General features: G+C 42.2%; 1 protein-coding gene across 3 annotated transcripts in view; it reads right to left on the minus strand.

The window, feature by feature from the left end:
* Positions 1-21,234, minus strand: part of LOC130111498 (hexokinase-1-like) — a 35,377-nt gene extending 14,143 nt beyond the window's left edge. The window contains exons 1-4 of one of the 3 annotated variants that reach the window (XR_008810167.1): positions 20,834-21,234; positions 9,772-9,934; positions 415-563; positions 172-291 (exon numbers count right to left, since the gene is read on the minus strand). Coding sequence is in view for 2 of the 3 variants with exons in the window: in XM_056278715.1 (XP_056134690.1) it covers positions 172-291; positions 415-563; positions 9,772-9,934; positions 20,834-20,896 (495 nt within the window). In the remaining variant the exon portion in view is untranslated. The remainder of the gene's footprint in view (positions 1-171; positions 292-414; positions 564-9,771; positions 9,935-20,833) is intronic. The other 2 variants (XM_056278715.1, XM_056278716.1) reach the window with 2 other exon arrangements.
* Positions 21,235-23,783: the final 2,549 nt, after the last annotated feature.

The raw sequence follows: 23,783 nt of genomic DNA on the forward strand, positions 1-23,783 counted from the left end.
AGGATCCCCATGTTAGTAGGCAACGGAATAGACCACTGCGCTACCCAGACGCCCCTACCAAAAACAAGTTTGCTGCACTGCAAATTTTGCAGATACAAGCCAGAATACAACTTTTCGATCTATCAGGGAGACTGTGTATACATATATTCATCGGCACGTGTAGCTACATACCTCATCCAGTTTCGACTGCTGGCACGGGAAGGAGAAAGTAAATCCAACTGGCAGCTTTTTGTCCTTGATGTTTTGTTTTTCCATGAAATCACCGAGACACTCTGCCACATGGTCAAATAGCTGGAAAGAGAGTGAGAAAGGGACCGTTACCCTTCAACGCTTGCATCTCCATGTGGTCAAAAATGTTGGTGACGAAGAAATACTGATTGTGCGTGTCCGTGTTTTCCTCTCTGTGTAACCTACTCTTGTTCCCGTGCCATGTATGATGTCATCTGGTGTGTCATAGATGTGACTCTCCATCTGAACGGTCTGCTTTTTCTCTTGGCTCACTCTGACATGGAGAATCCTGAAATTACTGCCGCCCAAATCCAAGGCTATGAAATCTCCCTTTTCTGATGAGAGAGAGAGAGAGAGAGAGAACATTTTGACTTCTGTGTAAATTTTCCTAATTTACTGCCACCCATGTTTAAAAAATGGATTTTCATTTTCCCTACAAAGTGGGGTGGGATTACAGACAAGCCACAAGAGACTTGTTTTAAATAGCTGCATAAATGCAATAAAGAGTCAGTCATGTGCATTCGTGCTTAAATACGTGAGTTTTTATCCACCGGGTTACTTAAAACGGACACAGAGCATTTGGTAGGGTTCCTAATCTATAACGTTAGATTAAGGTGTGTTTGTATTGACAAGTGAACTATTCGTTTAGCAAACACCACAAACTGCTCCCATTGAACAAAACTCCATTAAAAAGCATTGTTGTCACACGGTGTGTGTGGTCTATATACAAAGTGGGGCAAGAAGTGATCAATGAATGGCTAAAGCCGTATTAAATAAGGCTTTACGTAACGTGCGTCTGTCTGTTTCTCTCTTTGTTAGCCCCGAGGAACTTAAACTGGACAGAGGAGCTGGGTCAGCACACCAGACTGAAAACCTGTCCCTCACCTTTGTGTACTCCATATCCCACATACGCTAAGTGGATGAATGACCAAATTATTGGATTAAGTTCAATAAAAAATGTTGCATGTACGTTGTATGGGTGTTCACATATTTGGGTGTGTGTATGTGTATATATGTTTGCTTAACTCGTTCCTCTTATGCCACCCTGCAAGATCAAGTTCCTGCTCATAGGTTAATGTTTGCCCAATCTCTCAAGCTGTTTCGTGGTAGCCATGCAATCTGATCAAGAGCCTATCATCTCATGTGTTACCATGTCATTTCCTGTTCGATGAAACTGTCGTCATCTAGTTTTAAGAGGAATTAACATTTCCTGTCAAACATCTACAAATATCATTGTTCAGTTTTGAGCAAGAGGTGATACTGGTTGTACTGGTTGACTATATATGGGTGAAACAAGAGGCAATAAAGTGCAACATGGTTGTATATACTGTACATTGTACATATACTGGTACACCTTGTCATGTCCATCTACCTCAGGCATGTATGTAAGTAACCTGCTAACATCTATTTCAACATCTCTGATATATTCTCTGCACCATTGCGTTTTATCACCTCTTATTTCACCTGCAGTCAATCCTTGTGTATATGTCTATAGATTGTTGTGTTGTAGTGTTGTTATTCTATGTTAAGTACACTGAGAGTCACGAAACTGGAGTCAAAATTCCATGTAGTGCAAACCTACATGGCCAATAAACATGATTCTGATTCTATAACAAAGTACGATCCATCCATCCATTACCCAAGCCGCTTATCCTAATTTTGGGTCACGGGATGCTGGAGCCTATCCCAGCAGTCATTGGATGGCAGGCGGGAAGACACCCTGGACAGGCTGCCAGTCCATCACAGGGCCAACACATTCACACCTAGTATGACACCTAGTACATACTAGATACTGGTAGTACTAGTAGTAGTACCTAGTACATACGAAAGTATGATTACACTGACAATTTTTTGCTGCACAACAAAGACGTGTGAAGGAAATATAGTATGTGGCTTTAATCAATAGACTTTACTACGGTATTATATAGCATTGAGCGAATGCCCAATTCTTGGCATCTGTCAGCACTTTTAAAATACCTGTAGGACCAGTTATTGACAACCACTTTAGCTTGGTATTGTGTGAATAAATGCTACACATGCTGAGTGACTTCTGAGGGAAATAAATCAATAACAACCTTAAGTAACGAAGAGCTACCCTTACACTGTGGCAAGCAGAATAATATAAATTCAACATTTACTACTTCACATTCCACCTTGGATTCACCAAATCAACAACACTATTAGAAATGGAAGTGCTCAGACATCCATGCGATTAGGCCCCACATTTTTATAACATGACCACAGAAGTTACAAAATGATCCCTGAAAAGTCACAAACAAGATTAACAAGTATTTTGATCGCAACTTTGAAAATGTTAAAAATGACATATTCCTTTCCCCAGAGATGATAATAAATAATAATAATAATAATGGTTACATTTCTATAGCACTTTTATAGACACCCAAAGTGCTTCACATTGAAGGGGTAACTCACTTCAACCACCACCAATGTGTAGCACCCCTGGGTGATGAATGGCAGCCATTTTGCACCAGAACACTCACCACACATCAGTTTAGGTAGCCAGATGGAGAGAAGCCAGGTCGGGACTTTTGTCAGGACACTGGGGACCCCCTACACTTTGTTATAAGTGCCATGGGATCTTTAATGGCCACAGTGAGTTAGGACCTCGGTTTAACATCTCATCCAAAGGACAGCATCTCCTACAGCACAGTGTCCCCATCACTACACTCGGGTATTGGGATTTGATTTTTGTTGTTTTTATTAGGACCAGAGGGAAGACTGCCCCCTTCTGGCCCACCAACACCATTTCTAGCAGCAACTCAACGTTTTCTTGAGAGGTCTCCCATCCAAGTACTAGCCAAGCCCACACCTGCTTAGCTTCCGTCATTTGGCAGAGCCAGGGTACATGTTGGTATGGCTGCCGGCATAGCTGAGTGGCGAAGACCTCTGTCTCCCCGAAACCACACTTGTGTCTCCCCTGGCCAAATGTCACATCCTCTATCTCCTCTACTCTGTTCCCCATCCTGCCTTTTCAGTGACCAGTTTACAAACAAGAATACTTAAAGTGATGTATCCTGGGGGTTTGACTACTAAATTGTATGTTATGTTTCTATGTATCTCACGCCCAAGTGTTTGATAAGTTGTGGCTTGGTTGTTAGCGCAACATCCTGGGTGTGAATCCAGCCCGTAGGACCTTTGTTGTGTCTTCCTGTCTCTCCCTGCCTCATAGTTCTGCTCCCTCTCTACTTTCCAATCCAATGAAGGCTCATTTGCCCCCAAAAATCTTTAAAAAAAAAAAAAACTAAAGATAAAACGCACACAATTTCGCTGTTTAATGTGTAATTAATTATTTTAATGACACAATACTATCTACTTCATTGCACCACTATCTGCTTCATATCGCTCAAAAAAGACAATATAAGTTATTGCCTTTCCTACCACATTCATTGATAACAGTTCCAAGGAAGTATATAGAGCCATGATAAATGATAAACTATTACATCATGTCAGATATAATAGTTTAGATCGGTGGTTTCTGTACCTCTCTGCTTTGGGGATCATCTCATTCATAAATAATACAAGGTATCGCTGGTAAACGATAATAACGATCCAGTCGAGTGTATTGTAAAGTATATTCTACATCCATTTAAATAGTGCTAAGAGGGTATTCTGCTGCTCATAACATTCTTTGCAGTACTGCACCAGATAAAGTCACAGAGTAATAAGACGACTTGTACATAGCGTTGCTAAAACCAAGGGGGAAAAGGGTTTAAAATGTTATCTTTTAGTCAAAACCTCACAGCACCGGTGACTGAAAGTGCATGTCCCAATTTCAAAAAAAGCAAGGTTGGGAAACATGCCCTGCGATATTGGTTCAGAGTTGATATTACATTGTCTGTGTGGAGTAGCATGATATCCTACTATTATGTTTGTGCGCCAGGACGGTGTGTGCAGGACGGAGCACAAGGTCAAGAAGATTTGGTTCAGTTGGAGCACGGTGACTCGCTATCGTTGGTGGAATGTAAACACACGAGCTGAGAGGCGAACAAAGGAGTACACGCTCGCTTTGTCAGCTACTCTCCCAGGCAAGAGTGGACATGCTGGAGATCAACACCCCGTCAGACACCGCAATCATGACTCTACCAGTGTAGAAGAATGGACATAATCAACATGTTCAACCTCTTGCAGTCATAAGGGAGAAAAAAAACCGAATAATAATAATGGTGTGATTTACACAGCTTACCAGATCGTGTATATTTTAAGGTTTTAGTGATTTTATTTTCATGTCCTGTATTCTGATTGTTGGTTTTTGTTTCTACCACGGTGTGTTCTTTGTCCATATAATATTGTGATGAGCCTAGTCCTTGCTGGCTGCAGCTTGTGACCCCCCCCCTCCCGAAAAAGTGCACCATGACTGTTTACCTGTATACATAGTATATATCAGGACCTTTTTGCACCAAGGCAGGTTAGACTGGTCTATAGAGTTAGACCAGTCTTGGTGTTGCTCTAGGACTAGTCTAATGTGAGTCTGACAGTAATACAAAAATAAAGAATGACTAATGTCATTTGAGCTGTTCTGTTCTTCCACAAGACACAAGTTTCCTGCTGGAGTGAATGGAGCTGAGCGGCTTGAGGTGGTTGCTTTTTTGTCAGCCTATTTTTTTAGTTCGGAAAGAGTCTTAATTTACCCAGAATGCATTATTGAATTAGTCCTTCTTTGGATAGTGAAGAATAAGACAGCTTTGTGCAACAAGTGAAGTGATGTCTATCTGAAGTCCGACTATGCAGTGTCGGCGCTATGGGGGGCATTGGCCGGGCCTCGCCCCCCCAAATGAAAGTTGTGCCCCCCCGCCAATTACCCAGTGATGATGTGAAAATTAGTACTTAAACATCATGTAAAAATTAAAATTAATTAATGCACATAGCACATTTAAATACATAATCAATAATAATAATAATCAATGAAATAAAATGCTTAAATTTCGTGATTGTGGAGGAGCGGGGCTAGCAGGACACCGGAGCGGAACATCAGTGTGTGATTTTGTCCATTCAGGTGGTAACTGCGTGTGACACACAGGAAAAGGATACTTTAAAAACGTGGCAAAATCGACTGAGCTAGCTAGCTAACTGTAAATTCGTAACTTAGTTGTGGAGTGTTACACTTGCTCAAAAATGGCATACCTTACACACCACTTTTTTCTTTGATTCGAGGTTCTTTCGGCTTAGCCATTTAGTAGCCTACTGTGACGCAGTGCAGCTAGTATATCAGTGTGTTGTTGTAGTGGGCTGTTTGCCGCGAGCAAGCTCACGCGATCTGCTTGTAGCGTCTGTGCGCGAATGGAAAACAACGGGGGAAAAGAGCAGAGCACAAGTAAGGATTCTAAGCGCACATTCGAAGGTTAATTTAACAAATAATTAATAAAAAAATTCACAATCGAAGAATATTCAAATATAGAACGTAAATTTGACAGCCCTAATGCTCATGCCCCCCGTGAAAACCGTAGGCCCGGCCATCAATTTGTTCTGGCGCCGACACTGCGACTATGTACTAGGTCTATGTACTAGGTCTTTCATAGTCAAGGTCCAGTTTTGCGCAACCAGCTCCTGGTGTGCATTTCTTATTTGAGAACTAAAGCTGGTGTAAACTGAAACGTTTTCTTTTGTTGATGCTCTTTTTTGTTACTTTAGTGCATTCTCCTGCAAATGGAGCACCCAAGGTTAAAAAACAAAATTTTCAAAAATTTCTTCACCAATAAGCCTTTAATTTGGGTGAGTTCATTCTTTAGTATGTGTGTGGGTTTCTTTCCTTATGAAACAAGAGGAGTACAAATAAATGAGGAGGACGACACAGTAAGAGCATAAATAAAACAATTAGAAAGCAATATTCAAAAAATGAAAAGAATGTAATATATATATATAAGATATGTATGTAATACGTAAAGGTGCCGCCAGGTTGCTGCTCACTCTCCTGCCCCTGACAGACAAAAGAGCCACCACCTGCTACCACAAAGAGGAAGTCAGACATAGTGAAAGACCAGTGAATGGAAACAGGTTTCAGGATGAGTTTTAACAATTATGACTGCGTTTCTCAGCACACCCACACCAAAAGCCAACCACGTTTCCTGACTGGGACGAACAGATCATGCAGCTCGGTGAGAGTGGGTTTTAGGGGGCTGTGGATTAGTTCACTGCTGGGCTACGCTGAACATTATGCCTGTTTTTTCTTGCTTGAATAAAAGCAAAAAATGAAAAAGAGGGGTGTGATTTTGTTCTTTAAGCATCAACCCTTTGTATTGAATCAGATGATACTCGTAAAAACCACTGCTGTCCCACTTGCTGTCTTTTATAACCACGGTCCTGGACTGGAGCTAATCTCGGATCTGTGCACGTGCATGTGTGTGTGGGTATGTGTTTGTATGTGTGTTCACATGTGTATGTTTGGGCTGCATGTAATCAGGTGTGTGTGTGTGTGCGTGCTTGTGTCTGTGTATACAATTGTGTATCAGTAGAAGAGTGTTTATGTGTAATAACTAGGTGAGACACGGCTCTCTAATGCCAAGGTTAAAACAGAGAGGAGCCATTTCATTTGCATTATATATGTTTGTGTGTGTGTGAGAGACAAAGTAAAAGACAGACAGACAGACAGACAGACAGACAGACAGATAGACAGATAGACAGATAGACAGATAGATAGATAGATAGATAGATAAAGACAGACAGGCAGGCAGGCAGGCAGGCAGGCAGGCAGACAGATAGACAGATAGACAGATAGATAGATAGATGGGGGGAGTGGTTGGCTGTTTCACTGTGCAGCTCAATGCAGTTACACAATACCTTTCTCCAGACGCAGCAGTTCAGACCCTCTCCCCTAGCTAGTGCAGTATGCACAGGGTCATGTGGGCAAAAACCAGGTCTCTCTCTCAACTAGATTAATGTAAATTAATCTATTGATTAAACTCTTTATATAGCATGTTTCCATCCATTCATCCATTATCCAAGCCGCTTATCCTGCGCTCAGGGTCGCGGGGACACTGGAGCCTATCCCAGCAGTCATTGGGCAGCAGGCGGGGAGACACCCTGTACAGGCAGGCCGCCAGGCCATCACAGGGCGCGCACGCACACACACACACACACACACACACACACACACACACACACACACACACACACACACACACACACACTCACACACACACACACACATTCACACCTAGGGACAATTTAGTATGGCCGATTCACCTGACCTACATGTCTTTGGACTGTGGGAGGAAACCGGAGCATATAGCGCGTTTTATACGTCAAAATGCAACGCACAAACAGGTAAGTCAAACTTTTCTGGTATGTACACTACCGTTCAAAAGTTTGGGATCACCCAAACAATTTTGTGTTTTCCATGAAAAGTCACACTTATTCACCACCATATGTTGTGAAATGAATAGAAAATAGAGTCAAGACATTGACAAGGTTAGAAATAATGATTTGTATTTGAAATAAGATTTTTTTTACATCAAACTTTGCTTTCGTCAAAGAATCCTCCATTTGCAGCAATTACAGCATTGCAGACCTTTGGCATTCTAGCTGTTAATTTGTTGAGGTAATCTGGAGAAATTGCACCCCACGCTTCCAGAAGCAGCTCCCACAAGTTGGATTGGTTGGATGGGCACTTCTTGCGTACCATACGGTCAAGCTGCTCCCACAACAGCTCAATGGGGTTCAGATCTGGTGACTGCGCTGGCCACTCCATTACCGATAGAATACCAGCTGCCTGCTTCTGCTCTAAATAGTTCTTGCACAATTTGGAGGTGTGTTTAGGGTCATTGTCCTGTTGTAGGATGAAATTGGCTCCAATCAAGCGCTGTCCACTGGGTATGGCATGGCGTTGCAAAATGGAGTGATAGCCTTCCTTATTCAGAATCCCTTTTACCCTGTACAAATCTCCCACCTTACCAGCACCAAAGCAACCCCAGACCATCACATTACCTCCACCATGCTTAACAGATGGCGTCAGGCATTCTTCCAGCATCTTTTCATTTGTTCTGCGTCTCACAAACGTTCTTCTTTGTGATCCAAACACCTCAAACTTGGATTCATCCGTCCACAACACTTTTTTCCAGTCTTCCTCTGTCCGATGTCTGTGTTCTTTTGCCCATCTTAATCTTTTTCTTTTATTGGTCAGTCTCAGATATGGCTTTTTCTTTGCCACTCTGCCCTGAAGCCCAGAATCCCGCAGCCGCCTCTTCACTGTAGATGTTGACACTGGTGTTTTGCGGGTACTATTTAATGAAGATGCCAGTTGGGGACCTGTGAGGCGTCTGTTTCTCAAACTAGAGACTCTAATGTACTTATCTTCTTGCTCAGTTGTGCAACGCGGCCTCCCACTTCTTTTTCTACTCTAGTTAGAGCCTGTTTGTGCTGTCCTCTGAAGGGAGTAGTACACACCGGTGTAGGAAATCTTCAATTTCTTAGCAATTTCTCGCATGGAATAGCCTTCATTTCTAAGAACAAGAATGGACTGTCGAGTTTCAGATGAAAGTTCTCTTTTTCTGGCCATTTTGAGCGTTTAATTGACCCCACAAATGTGATGCTCCAGAAACTCAATCTGCTCAAAGGAAGGTCAGTTTTGTAGCTTCTGTAACGAGCTAAACTGTTTTCAGATGTGTGAACATGATTGCACAAGGGTTTTCTAATCATCAATTAGCCTTCTGAGCCAATGAGCAAACACATTGTACCATTAGAACACTGGAGTGATAGTTGCTTGAAATGGGCCTCTATACACCTATGTAGATATTGCACCAAAAACCAGACATTTGCAGCTAGAATAGTCATTTACCACATTAGCAATGTATAGAGTGTATTTCTTTAAAGTTAAGACTAGTTTAAAGTTATCTTCATTGAAAAGTACAGTGCTTTTCCTTCAAAAATATGGACATTTCAATGTGATCCCAAACTTTTGAACGGTAGTGTATGTACTATATATGTGAATGCACTGATGAGCAGTCATAAGAAAACACTGACTTTAAGGGAAGACTCCCGTCAGACTCCAGAGATAATACTGTAAGACTGAATGCTTTAAATAAGTTTTGCCTTTCCTTGACAAGCACAGAGTCTCGGGCCACCAAGGCAGTTGAGCTCATGACAAGGTATTTGTTTTAACATTCGACTGAAGTAAGCATCAGCTCAAAAGCCAGGCGTAGCATGAAGTATGTGTGGCTGTCAATCCTGAAAACCCTGTAGAAAACTGAAATCCGAGCACCGAACAGCAAGCACAACCATCTGATAATCATGCCCAGTGTTGTTTTAATCCTACCAGCAGATTTCAAGATAAACCCGCTGCAGCTGATAAACCAGGCCTTCTACCAACAGACACGTGGTCCGCAGCTCATGCAATAACACGACCTTTTTCCCTCTGCAGTGAGACATACTGCAGTACCTGTTGTACAACGTGGTTTTACTATATCGAGACTTTGAATCAGATGGTGTAGTTCAGTTTTTAGCAAGTACTGACATTGCACCAGAGTTCACCGAATTTTCCTCTTAGTGAAAACTCCAGGTCGTGTGCGGGTTTAGAGTCAAAACACCAACCTGAGCCATCAGGGATTGAGCACACAAATGTCGGCAGCATCTTCACCGTGGCGGTGGGGTTAGTGTCGTGGCCCAATCCGCTGACAAGCTCCCTGCGAAACCGCTGCATGATGTCTTGCAGCGTCTCATCCGAGAACCGCATGGAGTACAGGTATTTATCAATCTGGGAAAAGAACAAGTCGACAATAAAAATTTTATTAGAAATACCGTCCAAAAAGACAGCATTTGAACGCTGACCAACGCATGATGTCGTTTAAGATTTACACAGACGGCAGCATGGAAAGCAAATAGTTCAGTCTGAAATACACTATAATAACAATATAAAGGAGGAAAAGAAAAGAATGGAGAAGAATAGAGAAATCAATACTTTGTTGACTGAGGTCATAATAACAATAAATCTGTAAAGGCAACATATTTTAGAGCAGCGTTGATATCAATGCACACATTTAGCAGGTTTCTCATACTTGCCTACCTAAATATGGTGTCAGTACAGGTAGTCATCATCATCATCATCAGTGTGTGTGTGTGGGAAGGTGAGAAAATTATGACAAAAATAAGAAGCTCTCTCACACACACACACACACACACACACACACACACACACACACACACACACACACACACACACACACACACACACAAATCCAAAACCCATGTGACAAATCCAGCATTGAACAAAACAGTTGTTACCGCACCAAAAAGCTTAAAAGTTTTAAATTACTGGGCTCATGAGGAAATTCACTTCCTGAACTGACTGGAACTACAGTCATTTGAACGCTCCCATCTTAGCACAGAATGAAATCACAGACACACTAAAACAGTGACTGACTTTCCTCCCTTCGAATCAAATCACACCAGATAATTTTATCGGTCACTATAATTGCTTGTGACAAATAATGATGTGGGAGATAAGGATAATCACAGCATCGTCATGGTGACACACAGTGACCGGGCAGCAACGGCTGAGAGGGCATTCTAACTTGTGATTTTTTACACAACAGTGATGTGGTACAACCAAAAAAATCAGACAAGAGACAAGAAGAAAGGTTCACAAACTAGCTCTCCAGCTGCCATTAAGGTTCAACAGTGCAGCCGCCTCCGTGCGTAACAAAACCCAGAAACCACTTTCAACTGTCTGACCTCCAAGGAACAGGATGTGGAACACATCCAGTAAAGTAAAGCCCATTGTTGCATCACTTCTAGTAACGATGGGAAATAGCGGCTACGGGAGTTCGAGGTGTGACACAACAAGAACAAGTTACACCCATAAGTGAGTTTAATGATTCAGTGTGATTCACTTTATGAAAATCTGACACGACAACAATATGAGAAACAAAAAGACAAAAATGTTCAAAGTGCAGCAGTAAATTTAACCAGAGCTAATTTGTTCAGTTGATAGTAAGACTGTTAACTTGATTATCATTGGCTTATCTTATTATGATGACGTACTATATGTGAAGCAGAAAGACACACACACACACACACACACACACACACACACACACACATACACACGACGCCTATCATCGCCCCACATGAAAGCGTGCTCACGGCTCTGACTTCGACTATTCATTCCAACAGACGTCACAATGGAATGTTACTACTTCCTGTTGTAAATTTACAAATCAACGACACTTCCTGTTCCACCCATTTCACTGCTGATTGGTTGAGGACGATGTCGGCTATGGCATGAGTTTGCAGAGTGGAGGAAATTGGCTGATACTGGCCACAGACCCACCTTTATTTCTTTTTTTCTTTTTTTTTTTTAAGTCTGCAAACATTTCTTGGCCCATACAAAAACATTTTCATGAAGATCATTAATGTTTGTGGGCTGTGAAGCACCTTCTGGAATAAAGATGATAATTATTCTATGCCAAATTCCCAGATACTCATTCAAAAACGACAGAAATGAAAATGACAGAACAGAAATGTATTGGAATGAAAAAACGTGTCAGAATGATGTGAACCAAATGATGATGGGAAACTTTTGAGGCGAGGAAGATGGGCAACTTTGGTCTCATAGGCGGCTGATAGCTGAGACTAAAACAATATTAACAATGGAAGGATTCACAGGTGACACTGCCCTGATATTTGCCAGTTACTTCAATACATCTGAAGAATGCAAACAAGGGTGCGAGCACAGAGGGGCAGGATTAGTAATCTGACAATAAAACGTGCCATAATTGTTACAACATGTTTTTATAAGTGCATTTCAGGAAATGACCAGCATTTCCTGTCCCACCCACTCATGCATACAACCAAGGCTTCATGTGACATTGTTAAACAATAAATAATGTGGTGTAACATGGATTTTTTTGGGGTCGAGCTCTGGCTGCGAGAACGTTCTTCTGATTTGTCTGTCTATGAACAGCGCTATGGGTGTGTCAGATTCCCTACATCTCCTCTAGGTGCGATCCTCACCCTGGGACCCAAACTCATTAACACCTGGTCTATAAGTAGGAACCCAAACTGAGAAAAGTGAAATATGTCTACTTTGTTTGTGAATTTACTAAAACAAACAAGTACTCAAGCCCTACCAGACCCCTTCAGAAACAGATCCACGAGACGCTTAAGGTTGAAGCCCCTTGTTTAGGCTGTACAAGTATGTTCAGCAGAGCGGTGTGGTGATTTTGGAGTGACACTGTGACTGTTCTGACATGCTGTTGTTAGCTCTTGCTAGCCTACATTCCCCCTGTGACTGTAACTGCTCGCCTCCAGCATCTATTACTATAATTACAGAGAGGGAAAACACACACACACACACAAACACACACACACACACACACACAGAAAATATGTCCTATTCTCTCAGCCACCTACTTTTTGTACTGCTGAATTAGCAAATTGGGAATTTTTCGATGTGGAAAATTTTTGCCTTGGAATAAGACATTTGGAGTAAGGCATTATAACTATAAGACATTTGAAGGACAGACTTGCTGAGCATAACAAATGTCGTTGATACTGCTCATCCAAATTATACCATGGCTGTGCATTATGAATAGACCATGGCAGACCTAAAAAAAGTGGTCATTGAAAAGGTCTCCCAAACCTCCCCAGAGGGGGCAACAAACTAAAACAATGTATGAATAGTGAAGTCTCCTGGATTGTGAAGCTAAGACCTACCACATACACTGGATTGAACATCATGTTATTTTTTGTGTTAACTTTTTGATGCTGTGGCTAGTTTTGGCTCATCTCCTTGTGGTGTGGTTTCACTCATTGGTTTTTACAGTGCTTATGAGCATTTATGTCGCTTTTTATGTGATCTGTTATGTCCCAACACCTGTCTCTGTGGTGAAACCCAACCAATTTTGCTTCTGCTATTTCTCTGTTTGTGGCCATGTCAATTAAAACAGGCCAATTATCTGATCACTGTAATTTCCTCCTTTGCATTGGTGCTCATCTGTACCTTAACTCTGATGAAGACCACACATGGTGGATAGGCCTTTTAAAACTATACAGGCTCTACACTTAAAGGCTTTTTCATTTTTGAACCCTGGAACGAGTGCCTTGGCTTTTTTTTTTTTTTTTTTTTTTGGAGAGCCATGTGTTTAACATTTGTTGTTTTCTATTGTCTTTTTTATTACAAGGAAGAATTATTTCCATTTATTTGCATAGCTCCAAATAACCTCTTCACCTTCGGCTTCATGATTCAATGCTTTCGAGCAGACTGAAGTCTAATAATACTCATATATGATTCATAGCATTTTTAACCTGCTTGAGGCCTTGGATGGGTACAAGAGATGCTTTTCGGGTACAACCACAGGGGTAAACACTGGAGCCATGTACCTTTTTTTTTCTGATACACCACATTTGACAATGCAGACAGGCTTAGAGACAGTATACAGAGTAAAGTAAACTTGGTAAATGACTTGTGATTGACTAAACACCTAAGTGTGTTATCTGACTGCATGAATAAGGTGAATGAAGAGCCCCGGCGTGATGAAACCTGCCTATTTGCTAAGGCACCGAGCGGGCTGAAACACACGGCGACAGTCATTTGCAAGTAGCGTTTGCTCCATTTGCCAGCGAGGTGAAAATGGGGCAACTATGCAGTAACTTAAGATAATGTCACGCAGCGAAAGTATGAAAATCCCTTCAATCTTCCAAAAGACAAAAATAACTTTGCATATAAATACCCTGTATTATTTAGTCAACAATACAATACTGTGCTGTGCCCCCATGCTGTACCTCCTGACATCACACATAAGTTCTCCTTTTACTTAAAAAGACATGCATGTAGAATCATGCAATGTGTCCTTTTGACAGCTGACCTTATTTTTTGTTTTCCCTTCCCATTCAATGCCGCTGTAAAACGGATTTTGGGACGAGAGCGTTCTACCTGAATATCGTGTTTTCCAAACGCTGAATAGCTGCTTGTGTTACACATTTGGTGGCCTACTAAGCTAAGCCATTCTTGCTTTGAGAGATAGGTTGAAATAACTCTACAACAGGTTTTTGGAAAAAGAAAGGTTTTTCAATGATGAAAACCATTGTCTTCAATACTCAAGAGAGTCTTGTTGGACACCTAATCTGCTCTAAAAACTGTGTTCTCAGATCATTCAGATAAATAAAAATGCCTTCTCATGTAAATAGCTGAATAATAAAAGCAAATGTGTGTGGTCCTCTTCACTGGTTGAGGACGAATGTGTTCACTGATGACACGCCTGGTGGAGTGGGCATTAGAACGACACATGTGGGGGCGTCCAGGTAGCGTAGCGGTCTATTCTGTTGACTACCAACATGGGGATTGCCAGTTCAAATCCCCGTGTTACCTCCGGCTTGTTCGGGCGTCCCTACAGACATAATTGGCCGTGTCTGCGGGTGGGAAGCCGGATGTGGGTGTGTGTCCTGGTCGCTGCACTAGCGCCTCCTCTGGCCAGTCAGGGTGCCTGTTTGGGGCGGAGGGGGAACTGGAGGGAATAGCGTGATCTTCTCACATGCTATGTCCCCCTGGTGAAACTCCTCACTGTCAGGTGAAAAGAAGCAGCTGGCAACGCCACATGTATCGGAGGAGGCACGTGGTAGTCTGCAGCCCTCCCCGAATCGGCAGAGGGGGTGGAGCAGGGATCGGGACAGCTCAGAAAAGTGGCGTAATTGGTCAGATACAATTGGGAGAAAAAGTGTGTGGGGGGGGGGGGGCAAAAAAAGGGACTCTTTCATGTTTCTAACCCAAACAGAATGTGACCCCCGACACATGTCAAATTAGCTTCTCACTGCTTCCTGATTTGGCACAACAGGAAGCAGTGACTAAGCACTTATAGCAAACCAGCTAATAACCTCACACGGCACAGCTAGATTAATCTGCTGCAGGTGTTACGGTCAGTAAACCACCCTTAGAGCAATTCCATGGTTTACTTAAAGCTCAAGTTGCCCCGGCAACTATACTGTAAGTAATTAAAGTTAATTTGCTTCAACCTTGGTAATATCTACAAACATAAGCAAGCTGACAGACAGACAGATAGATAGATAGATAGATAGATAGATAGATAGATAGATAGATAGATAGATAGATAGATAGATAGATAGATAGATAGATATGCTTTTCAATTCTTTGGTGCAACTGCAAACGCTCTCTAAAACTTCAAGTTGAGGGAATATTACAGTCTGTCCCAGCCATTACATATTCTGTTCCTTTACACAATGAAACCTGACTCCACTTTGTCTGCATGCTTGCATGTGCTTGCACGTAACACTGACGTACTTTTTATTGGCGAACTAGTCCCTCCATAGGAATAATACTCTCCTCTATGTCGCCCACTCTCTTCACTTCCCCCTTCATGTCACATGCAAAAATGATCACACACACTCGCAGACACGCACGGTTTTAATCTACACTAATAAAGTCAAGTCACATTTATTTATGCAACACATCCAAAAACAACCAATGCGGTGCTGCTGTACAATGCCAAGTTAAAAAAAAAAGTGGACAAAGTGCTGTACAAGATCAATAAATAAGACAGTATATCACTACAATTTACTTTGCTAGATAAACTTTAATCTGTTTTAGGAATTAGATACTTAAACACACACACACACACACACACACACACACACACACACACACACACACACACACACACACACACACACACACACACACACTGTCTGGAGAGCCCTCCAATTCAGCCTACATTACACAGTACCAGTGTTTATAGTGAAGGACACTGCAGCATAGTAAGTGGAGTGGAAACTTACCAGTGTTCTGTTGATTTAGGTAAATACAAGACAAACTACAAGACTCCTTATGTTCCTTTGCAGGTTGCAAAAAAAAAAAAAAAAAAAAAGGTGGGAAAATACTTCCACTTTAAAGCTCGATAACCGACAGGTCATCTTGAATCACTATATGGGTATGCATTTTTACAGGACTTTGCAAGTAGACTGCAAAAAACTAGGGAGGCAGGGCAATATCCTACGTTCATATCCTGCACCACATGGACGCTGCTTTATGTCATGAAAGCAAACCAAACAAGGTTAAGTTTAGATGCCATCTATATTTTAGCATCCTCTTAAATCCTCACTGAATGGGTAGATGACAACACGAATTGCATCTTACGTCCAGGCATCGCTACACCAAAGGACATTTTGTTACGGTGTGAAAGGAGTCTATCCCAAGAAAAATGCACAAATGGGGCATCCGGGTACCATAGAGGTCTATTCCGTTGCCTACCAACACAGGGATCGCCGGTTCGAATCCCCGTGTTACCTCCCGTTTGGTCAGGTGTCCCTACAGACGCAATTGGCCGTGTCTGCGGGTGGGAAGCCGGATGTGGGTATGTGTCCTGGTCACTGCACTAGCGCCTCCTGTGGTCGGGGTGCCTGTTTAGGGGGGAGGGGGAACTGGGGGGGAATAGCATGATCCTCCCACGCGCTACATCCCCCTGGTGAAACTCCTCACTATCGGGTGAAAAGAAGCGGCTGGCGACTCCACATGTATCGGAGGAGACGTGTGGTAGTCTGCAGCAGAGGGGGTGGAGCAGAGACTGGGACGGCTCGAAAAATAGGGTAACTGGCCAGGTACAATTGGGGAGAAAAAGAGGGCAAAAAAAAATAATACACAAAGTTCAGAACCAAGTGGTACAGAACGTGGCTGCAACGCGTCTGCCACTTGGAAATTAATTCATTAGTTAGTGTGTTGGTTTTGTCTTGGGGACAGAAACTGTGGTTGAAAAGCTAGTGTGCCAAATGGAGATCAGATGCCAAGTGTTTGCAGCTGATCAATAAGCATGTTGGGGCTCATTTTGGTAGTATCAGTGTTAGCATTGAGCAGTTAGATAGAGTAAGATGAGCATTTGTTTCAAGGGGAATTTTGGCCGGTATGGTTTGTTTGTTGTCAGCTGTAGTCACTTTGATTACCGAGATATTAACTTGCTCACGACTGTATAAATTTCTTTATATTTACTACATTAGTGCTTACCATACAGCTTTCTGATGTCAACGCTTCATCTATTTATCTATGGATTCATCTATTTCTATATCCATAGCAAAGTGCTTGTGCATGCTACAGTGCAATATTAAATTTTTAATCACCTGTATGTAATAGTATTTGTTTATGAACAGTATTCTCTGAACACTACTAACCTTCCTTGTTATTCAGAGAAAGTTGAATCAGTTCATCTGGACACAATTATTGAGAGGGAAATGTTTCACTCTCAATAAATGTTGTGTCCAAATGAACTGTTTCAACTTTCTGTGATTTGCTTACCTGGATTACTGAGCATGTATAAAGACATTGTTCTCATTGTTTAACCTCCCTAACTCCCAACCTTTTCGCTGTTGTCGTCTATGGTGTGTTGTGTAACGCTAATCAATGTGAGCAAAACCATGTGGAATCATACTTGGCCAATGAATCTGGTTGTGTTAACGATATTTGGTATATATAGTATGTGTTTAACAGCCATATTGGGTGAGTGTGGGTACATTGTGGTTGGTGAGCAGGACAGTCACTAACACATCAGCTTGACTGTATGCTGGGACATTATTATGATACAGGAATGCTTTCTGGATTTCTGGAAGTGGCAACGGTTGATTATTTTTTCACCATTTGCATTTATTCAGTTACCAGGTGCTTTAGTTTGACAGTCCAGTATTTGCTTTGTGTGTTGGTAACATTGGCACTGTTAAGGCCTCTTAATGGTTTCATGTGCCGAGCTGAGTAAAGAACACCAGCATCCTCCTGACAACGCCAAAGACAATTCTGCAGTCACACTCAACCTTGCAACAGCCAGTTCGGGTAGCTGTGGATACTATGATACCAGTGAGGTGGGCCAGTAGATTCATAGTAATGGTGAGTGTCTCTCTATTCTATTTGTTGTTTCTACTGTGTATCCATGTGTCCGCTGTTAAGTTGTTGATCCGGCTGGCGACTCCACATGTATCGGAGGAGACGTGTGGTAGTCTGCAGCAGAGGGGGTGGAACAGAGACCGGGACGGCTCGAAAAATAGGGTAACTGGCCAGGTACAATTGGGGAGAAAAAGAGGGCAAAAAAAAAATGCACAAAGTACAGAACCAAGTGGTACAGAACGTGGCTGCAATGCATCTGCCACAAAGTAGTTAATTGAACAAAATACCAACTCTGCTCTGTTATAACCACACACCTGGCAGGTACAGCACAGCATTCTGTGTGTGTGTGTGTGTGTGTGAGAGAGAGAGAGAGAGAGAGAGAGAGAAAGCGAGAGAGAGAGAGTGTGCTTGTGTTTCCTAAGCCTCCTTCTCCTGTCACCTATGGTCACATGGTTCAAAGCTGGCCTATTTTAGGGAATGAGAGAGAGGAGGAGAGCAGGAGTAAAGGGAGTAGGAAATGAGATAGTGGAAAGAGAAATCAAATACACTGACTTGTATCTGTTTTTTTTTGGTTTTTTTTTTCCTTGTATACAGAGCAAAACTGGGAATGAAAGCTTTACATATCTAAACACATGAAGTATGAAATGTATGTAAGTGTGTACATAAGGTTGTTGGCTTGAAATGAACTGAGGGAAGGACAGAGTGAGGAGAGGCTGAGAGATAGCAGATAAGAATTAGGAGGGAGAGAGAAATAGGAAGAAAGTGGGAGAGAGACAACAGAGATAGGGAGAGAGGAAATTAGTAAATTGATGGCTGTTAAGTTACTCCACCTTTACATGTAAGTGACCCAATAAGCTTGATGTCAGCTGATGTCGTTATGCAGACTTATGACATCATCAGTAAGGGACACTTAAGGGACCAAGCCCTAAATTAAAATGAACCCAAGGATTCCTTTATTTCTTAGAACATGACTAAGCTATAAAAAAAAACTAACATCCTCATAACCATAAACAATGAGACATCAAGAGGCGTGGACCAAGACGTCTTTACCCCTGCTATTTCCCTTTTACTTCTATCGAACTTGTTACATATGTTCAATAAGCAGCTCACAACGTGGAGTTTTGTGGAGCATTTCTCACCTGGCAGCATTACTGAGCCTTACAAGAGGGCCTTGGACCTTTGTGGGTTTCGCTGAATGATTGAGAGAACATGACACCAACAACGGCCAGACCGAAACGGTCAGTCTTTGCTGCCGATCTTCCACAAGCAGTGTGCAAGTAAGCAGACATTTGACTTTACTTCTTTTTTTTTAATGTTGCCACTCCAGCTAGTCTTGGGCCTTAGTGAATGGCTCAACTATTCAGATAAACAGCGCTGCTGCAAACAAACTGGTCGAGCCGGTTATTCACCAGCCAAACAGATGTGGGGGCTGCTCCCTCCGGTCAGCCACAAAGCTGCAAAGGGCCAATTACAATGAGATAAAGGACGTCATCCTCATTCCTTCGTTCACCTCATCCATAGCTTTTCATATTCAATTACGCTCCATAACAGAAGGCTTTATTCTAATTACACTCCACTGACCCTCATCTACCCGTGTCTCTCTTCTCTCTCTCCAATGTATGTGTATGACTCCAACAAAATTAGTTTTGGACTAACTTAGGCGAGTACAAAGTCCTCAAGTTGTGACAATAAAACTGATGTCAGTGGGATGCTCGACCTTGGAGAGCTGCAGTCATAAAAGTCGCTTTTACGTTACTCCTGAACTATACCTCTCTGTTCTGCCGCGACATACCTCTGCACCTTCCCCTTCTATTCCTTCTTTCCTCACCATTTTACCTCATCTTCTCCCTCTCCCATCTCCTTCATGTCTCCTCCTCCTTCCTTCCTCTTTCTCCTACTTCTTCTCCCCTCAGTGATAACCCCAACATGTTTTACCCAACTTCACAACTCACATAATGTTGCACTACAAACCAGACACTTAATCCTTTGAAGGTTGATCAGATACCTATTAAGTACCTTCCAGTAATAATACAGCACCTAATGATGGTGAATGAATAATGCCGCCTGACTAATGAAATGATCAAATTTAGTGACCTTTAAAACAACTTCGCTCCTCCCTTCCACCTTCCTACCATCTCGTTCCTCCCCTTTCTCTGTTCCTTTCATTCCTCTCTACTCTCTGCTGTTCAAAACCTCTGGAAACGTACATCATGTCACATATCCCACTATCATATCCCGCACAGCGCTGTACAAGCACACTTCGATGTAGTTTTACCAGCTTTACCCTCTGGCAATAATGACGAAAAAAGGAACTCTGTGACCTCCAGGCTCAAATTTTCTCCTTCCAATGCCTCTCTTAGCATTTCCTCATGTCGGCTCCGCGCTTACATCCTCTCTTACATTCCTCTTCAGAAAAATATTATATAACACAGATTTCCAAACATACATCATGCTGAAACACTCCTGCCCTTCTCAAAGTGAAACCGAGAGCTTCAGTTGTAATGACAATACAAATACACCCAACGACCTCTACAGCACGTCCTGATCTCCTCCCTTCCAGTCTCACATGTCCTCCCAACCTCTCCACCTTGCTTTTATGTTGTGTTCTGTGGTCTGATGTCCTCTCTCTCTTACACAAGGACACACACAATAAGGCTTACTGTCAGAGAGAGAGAGCACAAGAGAGAGAGAGAGAGATAGAGAGAGAAAGAGCGAGAGTACAAGAGAGCGAGCATGAGAGACAGCGAGCATGAGAGAGGGGGAGAGAGACTCACTCACCTTTTTAACCTGGTCATCTTTGAGTTCGGTGAAGTAATAGGCTAGTAGCTGGGCTGCAATCATCCTGGTCCTCTCTCTCTCCCTCTCTCTATCGCTCTCTCTCACATACACACACGCTCACACACTAAGAATAAAAGAAGAACAAAACAAAAAAGGAAAAAAATAAAACCCAAAGTCTGTCTTTATCTGATGGAAATCTCCCACAGTGTAGAAGATGTAAAAATATCTCCAGTACAATCAGATCCAGTCAAAAATAGACAGAGTTGCTACATGTGTGGCAACGACTGTAAAGCACACTGCTACCACACTTACTACCCCCTCTCTCTCTCTCTCTCTCTCTCTCTCTCTCTCTCTCTCTCTCTCTCTCTCTCTCACACACACACACACACACACGCACACACAGTCACACACGCTTTCTATCTCTCTCCTGTAAAGCCAGGAAGTGTGAGTGAGACAGCAAGTTTAGTTGCAAGAGAAGGGGCTGGGAGGGAGTCCTAGCTAGGGACCCCCCCCCTCACACTTCCTGTGTTCTGATTGGTCAAAGCTGTGAGTGACTGGAGGTATGTTCCACACCTTCTCCTCTCTGATTGGCTAGTGTATTCTCTGTGGTAACGCTGGCACAGAAAAAAAGATGAGGGTGATATGAGGGGAAGGGAGCAAGAAGGGGGAAGGAGGGACTAGCATCTGGTTTTTTTTTTGATAATGTTAAAGGAGGAAGTACTCCGGCTACGTTCATTTCAACACGTTTCAAAGAGAGAATGACTCACAAACAGTCACGGGGATCTCTTTCTGCCCATCTCTGAATCCTTCTCTTTTGAATTAATGTCCCTCACTCTATGTAACTATCTCTATCTTTGTAACTGTTTCTGCCCTTGCCTCTCTATTTCTCACTCTTGTTTCTTTTGTCACTTTCTCTTGGTCTTTGTTTCTGTCCATTATAACTTCTCCCACTCTATCCCATCCCATCTTTTTAAGGATTTCTCTCTAGCCATCTTTTTTCTGCGCTGGGTGCCACAGCACAGTGTTGGTGGTGTTTTCTTCCACGTGATGAGCATGATTGATCTGGTTGTCTGTCAGTCAGTTTGTCCCTCATTCACTAATTCATTCATTCTTTCATTCACTCGTTCACTTCACTCACTCGCTCATTCATTTATTCAGCTAGTCAGTCAAAGTCCATCAGTCAGTCAGCAGTAAGCCCTCCATTCAGTCAACATTTCAGTAACATTGTTCCACTGTCCGTCCACTCAGTTATGATAGACGTGACATCACCACTAATACAGTAGCAACAACAATTCTCTGTTGTCTGGCTCCTCTTCAGAGCAACACCAGTCACAGACAGAGGCCCTCCTCTACACACTATGAGCATTGACCCACTCCACGGGTCAATGCTCATAGTGCTCATAATGACACTTTAGGAGTACAGGGCAAGTTCAGCATGCCATTTCACTTCATTTATTACTTCTCAGGAATTTAAATTCAGAATCTAAGAGTACCACAACTTTTAGGTTTCTGTTTGGAATACTTACAAAGCTAATAAAGTAGTTCTTAAATGCATAATAGATGTAGCAATATTGGAAGTGCTTTCCCAAAATAGTGTGAGTACCTCATAAAGTAAATTTATAAACTCAAACTGGCAACAGCACAGTTTGTATTCAGAATTCAACCCCCAAAACTCATTCAAAATCCACCATGACAATTTCCCAATTTTTTTTTCTAGAGTTGATTTTTTTAAACTAAAACCCAAGACCATTTTAGTGAGTTTGCTGACATCTACTGGTTAAAAACCATCTAAAGATTGAAAACATGCCAGGCTGGTCTTGGTACGCTGTGATGTTAGCATAGCAGGATAAACACATCTGCAGCTAATAAAATCAATAATGGCTCTGTTGGATGTAGGTGTGCCAAACAACCAGCATTAACAGTACTATTGAAAATTGTTAGTTCTGGCTCTGTCTGTCTGTCTGTCTGTCTGTCTGTCTGTCAATGGTGATATGTCAAACAGACCCATTATCCAGTTTATTAGTTGTAGCTGTGTTTTTCCTGTTATGCTAACATCATGGAGTACCAAGACCAGGCTGGTACGTTTTTAACCTTTATGTGGTTTTTAACCAGTAGAAGTCAGCAAAACCACTAAAATAGTATAGGATTTAATTACTCTAATTACATTTCTGCATTATTAGATAACACGTGAGACAGAGAGGACTAAGTGAAAATACAGGAGAAAACGGAGCACACAAAAAAAGTCAAAAATCTGATATGAACCCACTGTACCACATACGTACTAAGGTACCAAAAATAATTTCTACAAGTATTCTCATTTAGGGAGCAGGACACACATAAAAATAGTTTTCAACAAGAATACAGCTATAGCATCAGGCAGGATTATAAAATGTTGATATCAAAATACACCATTTTGCTCTCTTTGCCACCCAGCTGTCCTGACTCCATACCTCTGGCCAGCTTCTTGCCAAAAAGTGATGCGCCGCTTGATTAACCTTAACCTAACCTCAACCTATCCCGAACCTTAACCTTAACCCTAAGCTTAACCTAACGCTTACATTAACCTAATCATAACCAATAGCTAACCTGTTTACATGCGAATGCCTTCATCTGGTTGGGGGGGAAACAGATCTTGATGGGGAAACAAGAGCTCAATACAACACAAGTTTAGGAAGTTTCCATAAGCAAAGTATAAATCTACTAATTAACAGAATGTGTCTGACATTCTTGTGCAAGAAGTTGGGTTGTTGTGAAGCATCTAGTGTGTTGGTGTACTGTTCTGTGCCTGTCACGTCTCACTCTCAACCTTCACCTCTGGCTTGCAGAAATGCGAACAGGAGAGCAGAGCACATAAGTCTCTCCCTGCCAGTACACAGCTTCTCCAACAGCAAACCCTACGTATGTAGTGCCTCCTCCTCGTGGTGACACATGGCAACTGGGTACACCTTGG

The sequence above is a fragment of the Lampris incognitus genome, chromosome 4 (genome assembly GCF_029633865.1).
Source record: "Lampris incognitus isolate fLamInc1 chromosome 4, fLamInc1.hap2, whole genome shotgun sequence".
Taxonomy (NCBI): Eukaryota; Metazoa; Chordata; class Actinopteri; order Lampriformes; family Lampridae; genus Lampris; species Lampris incognitus.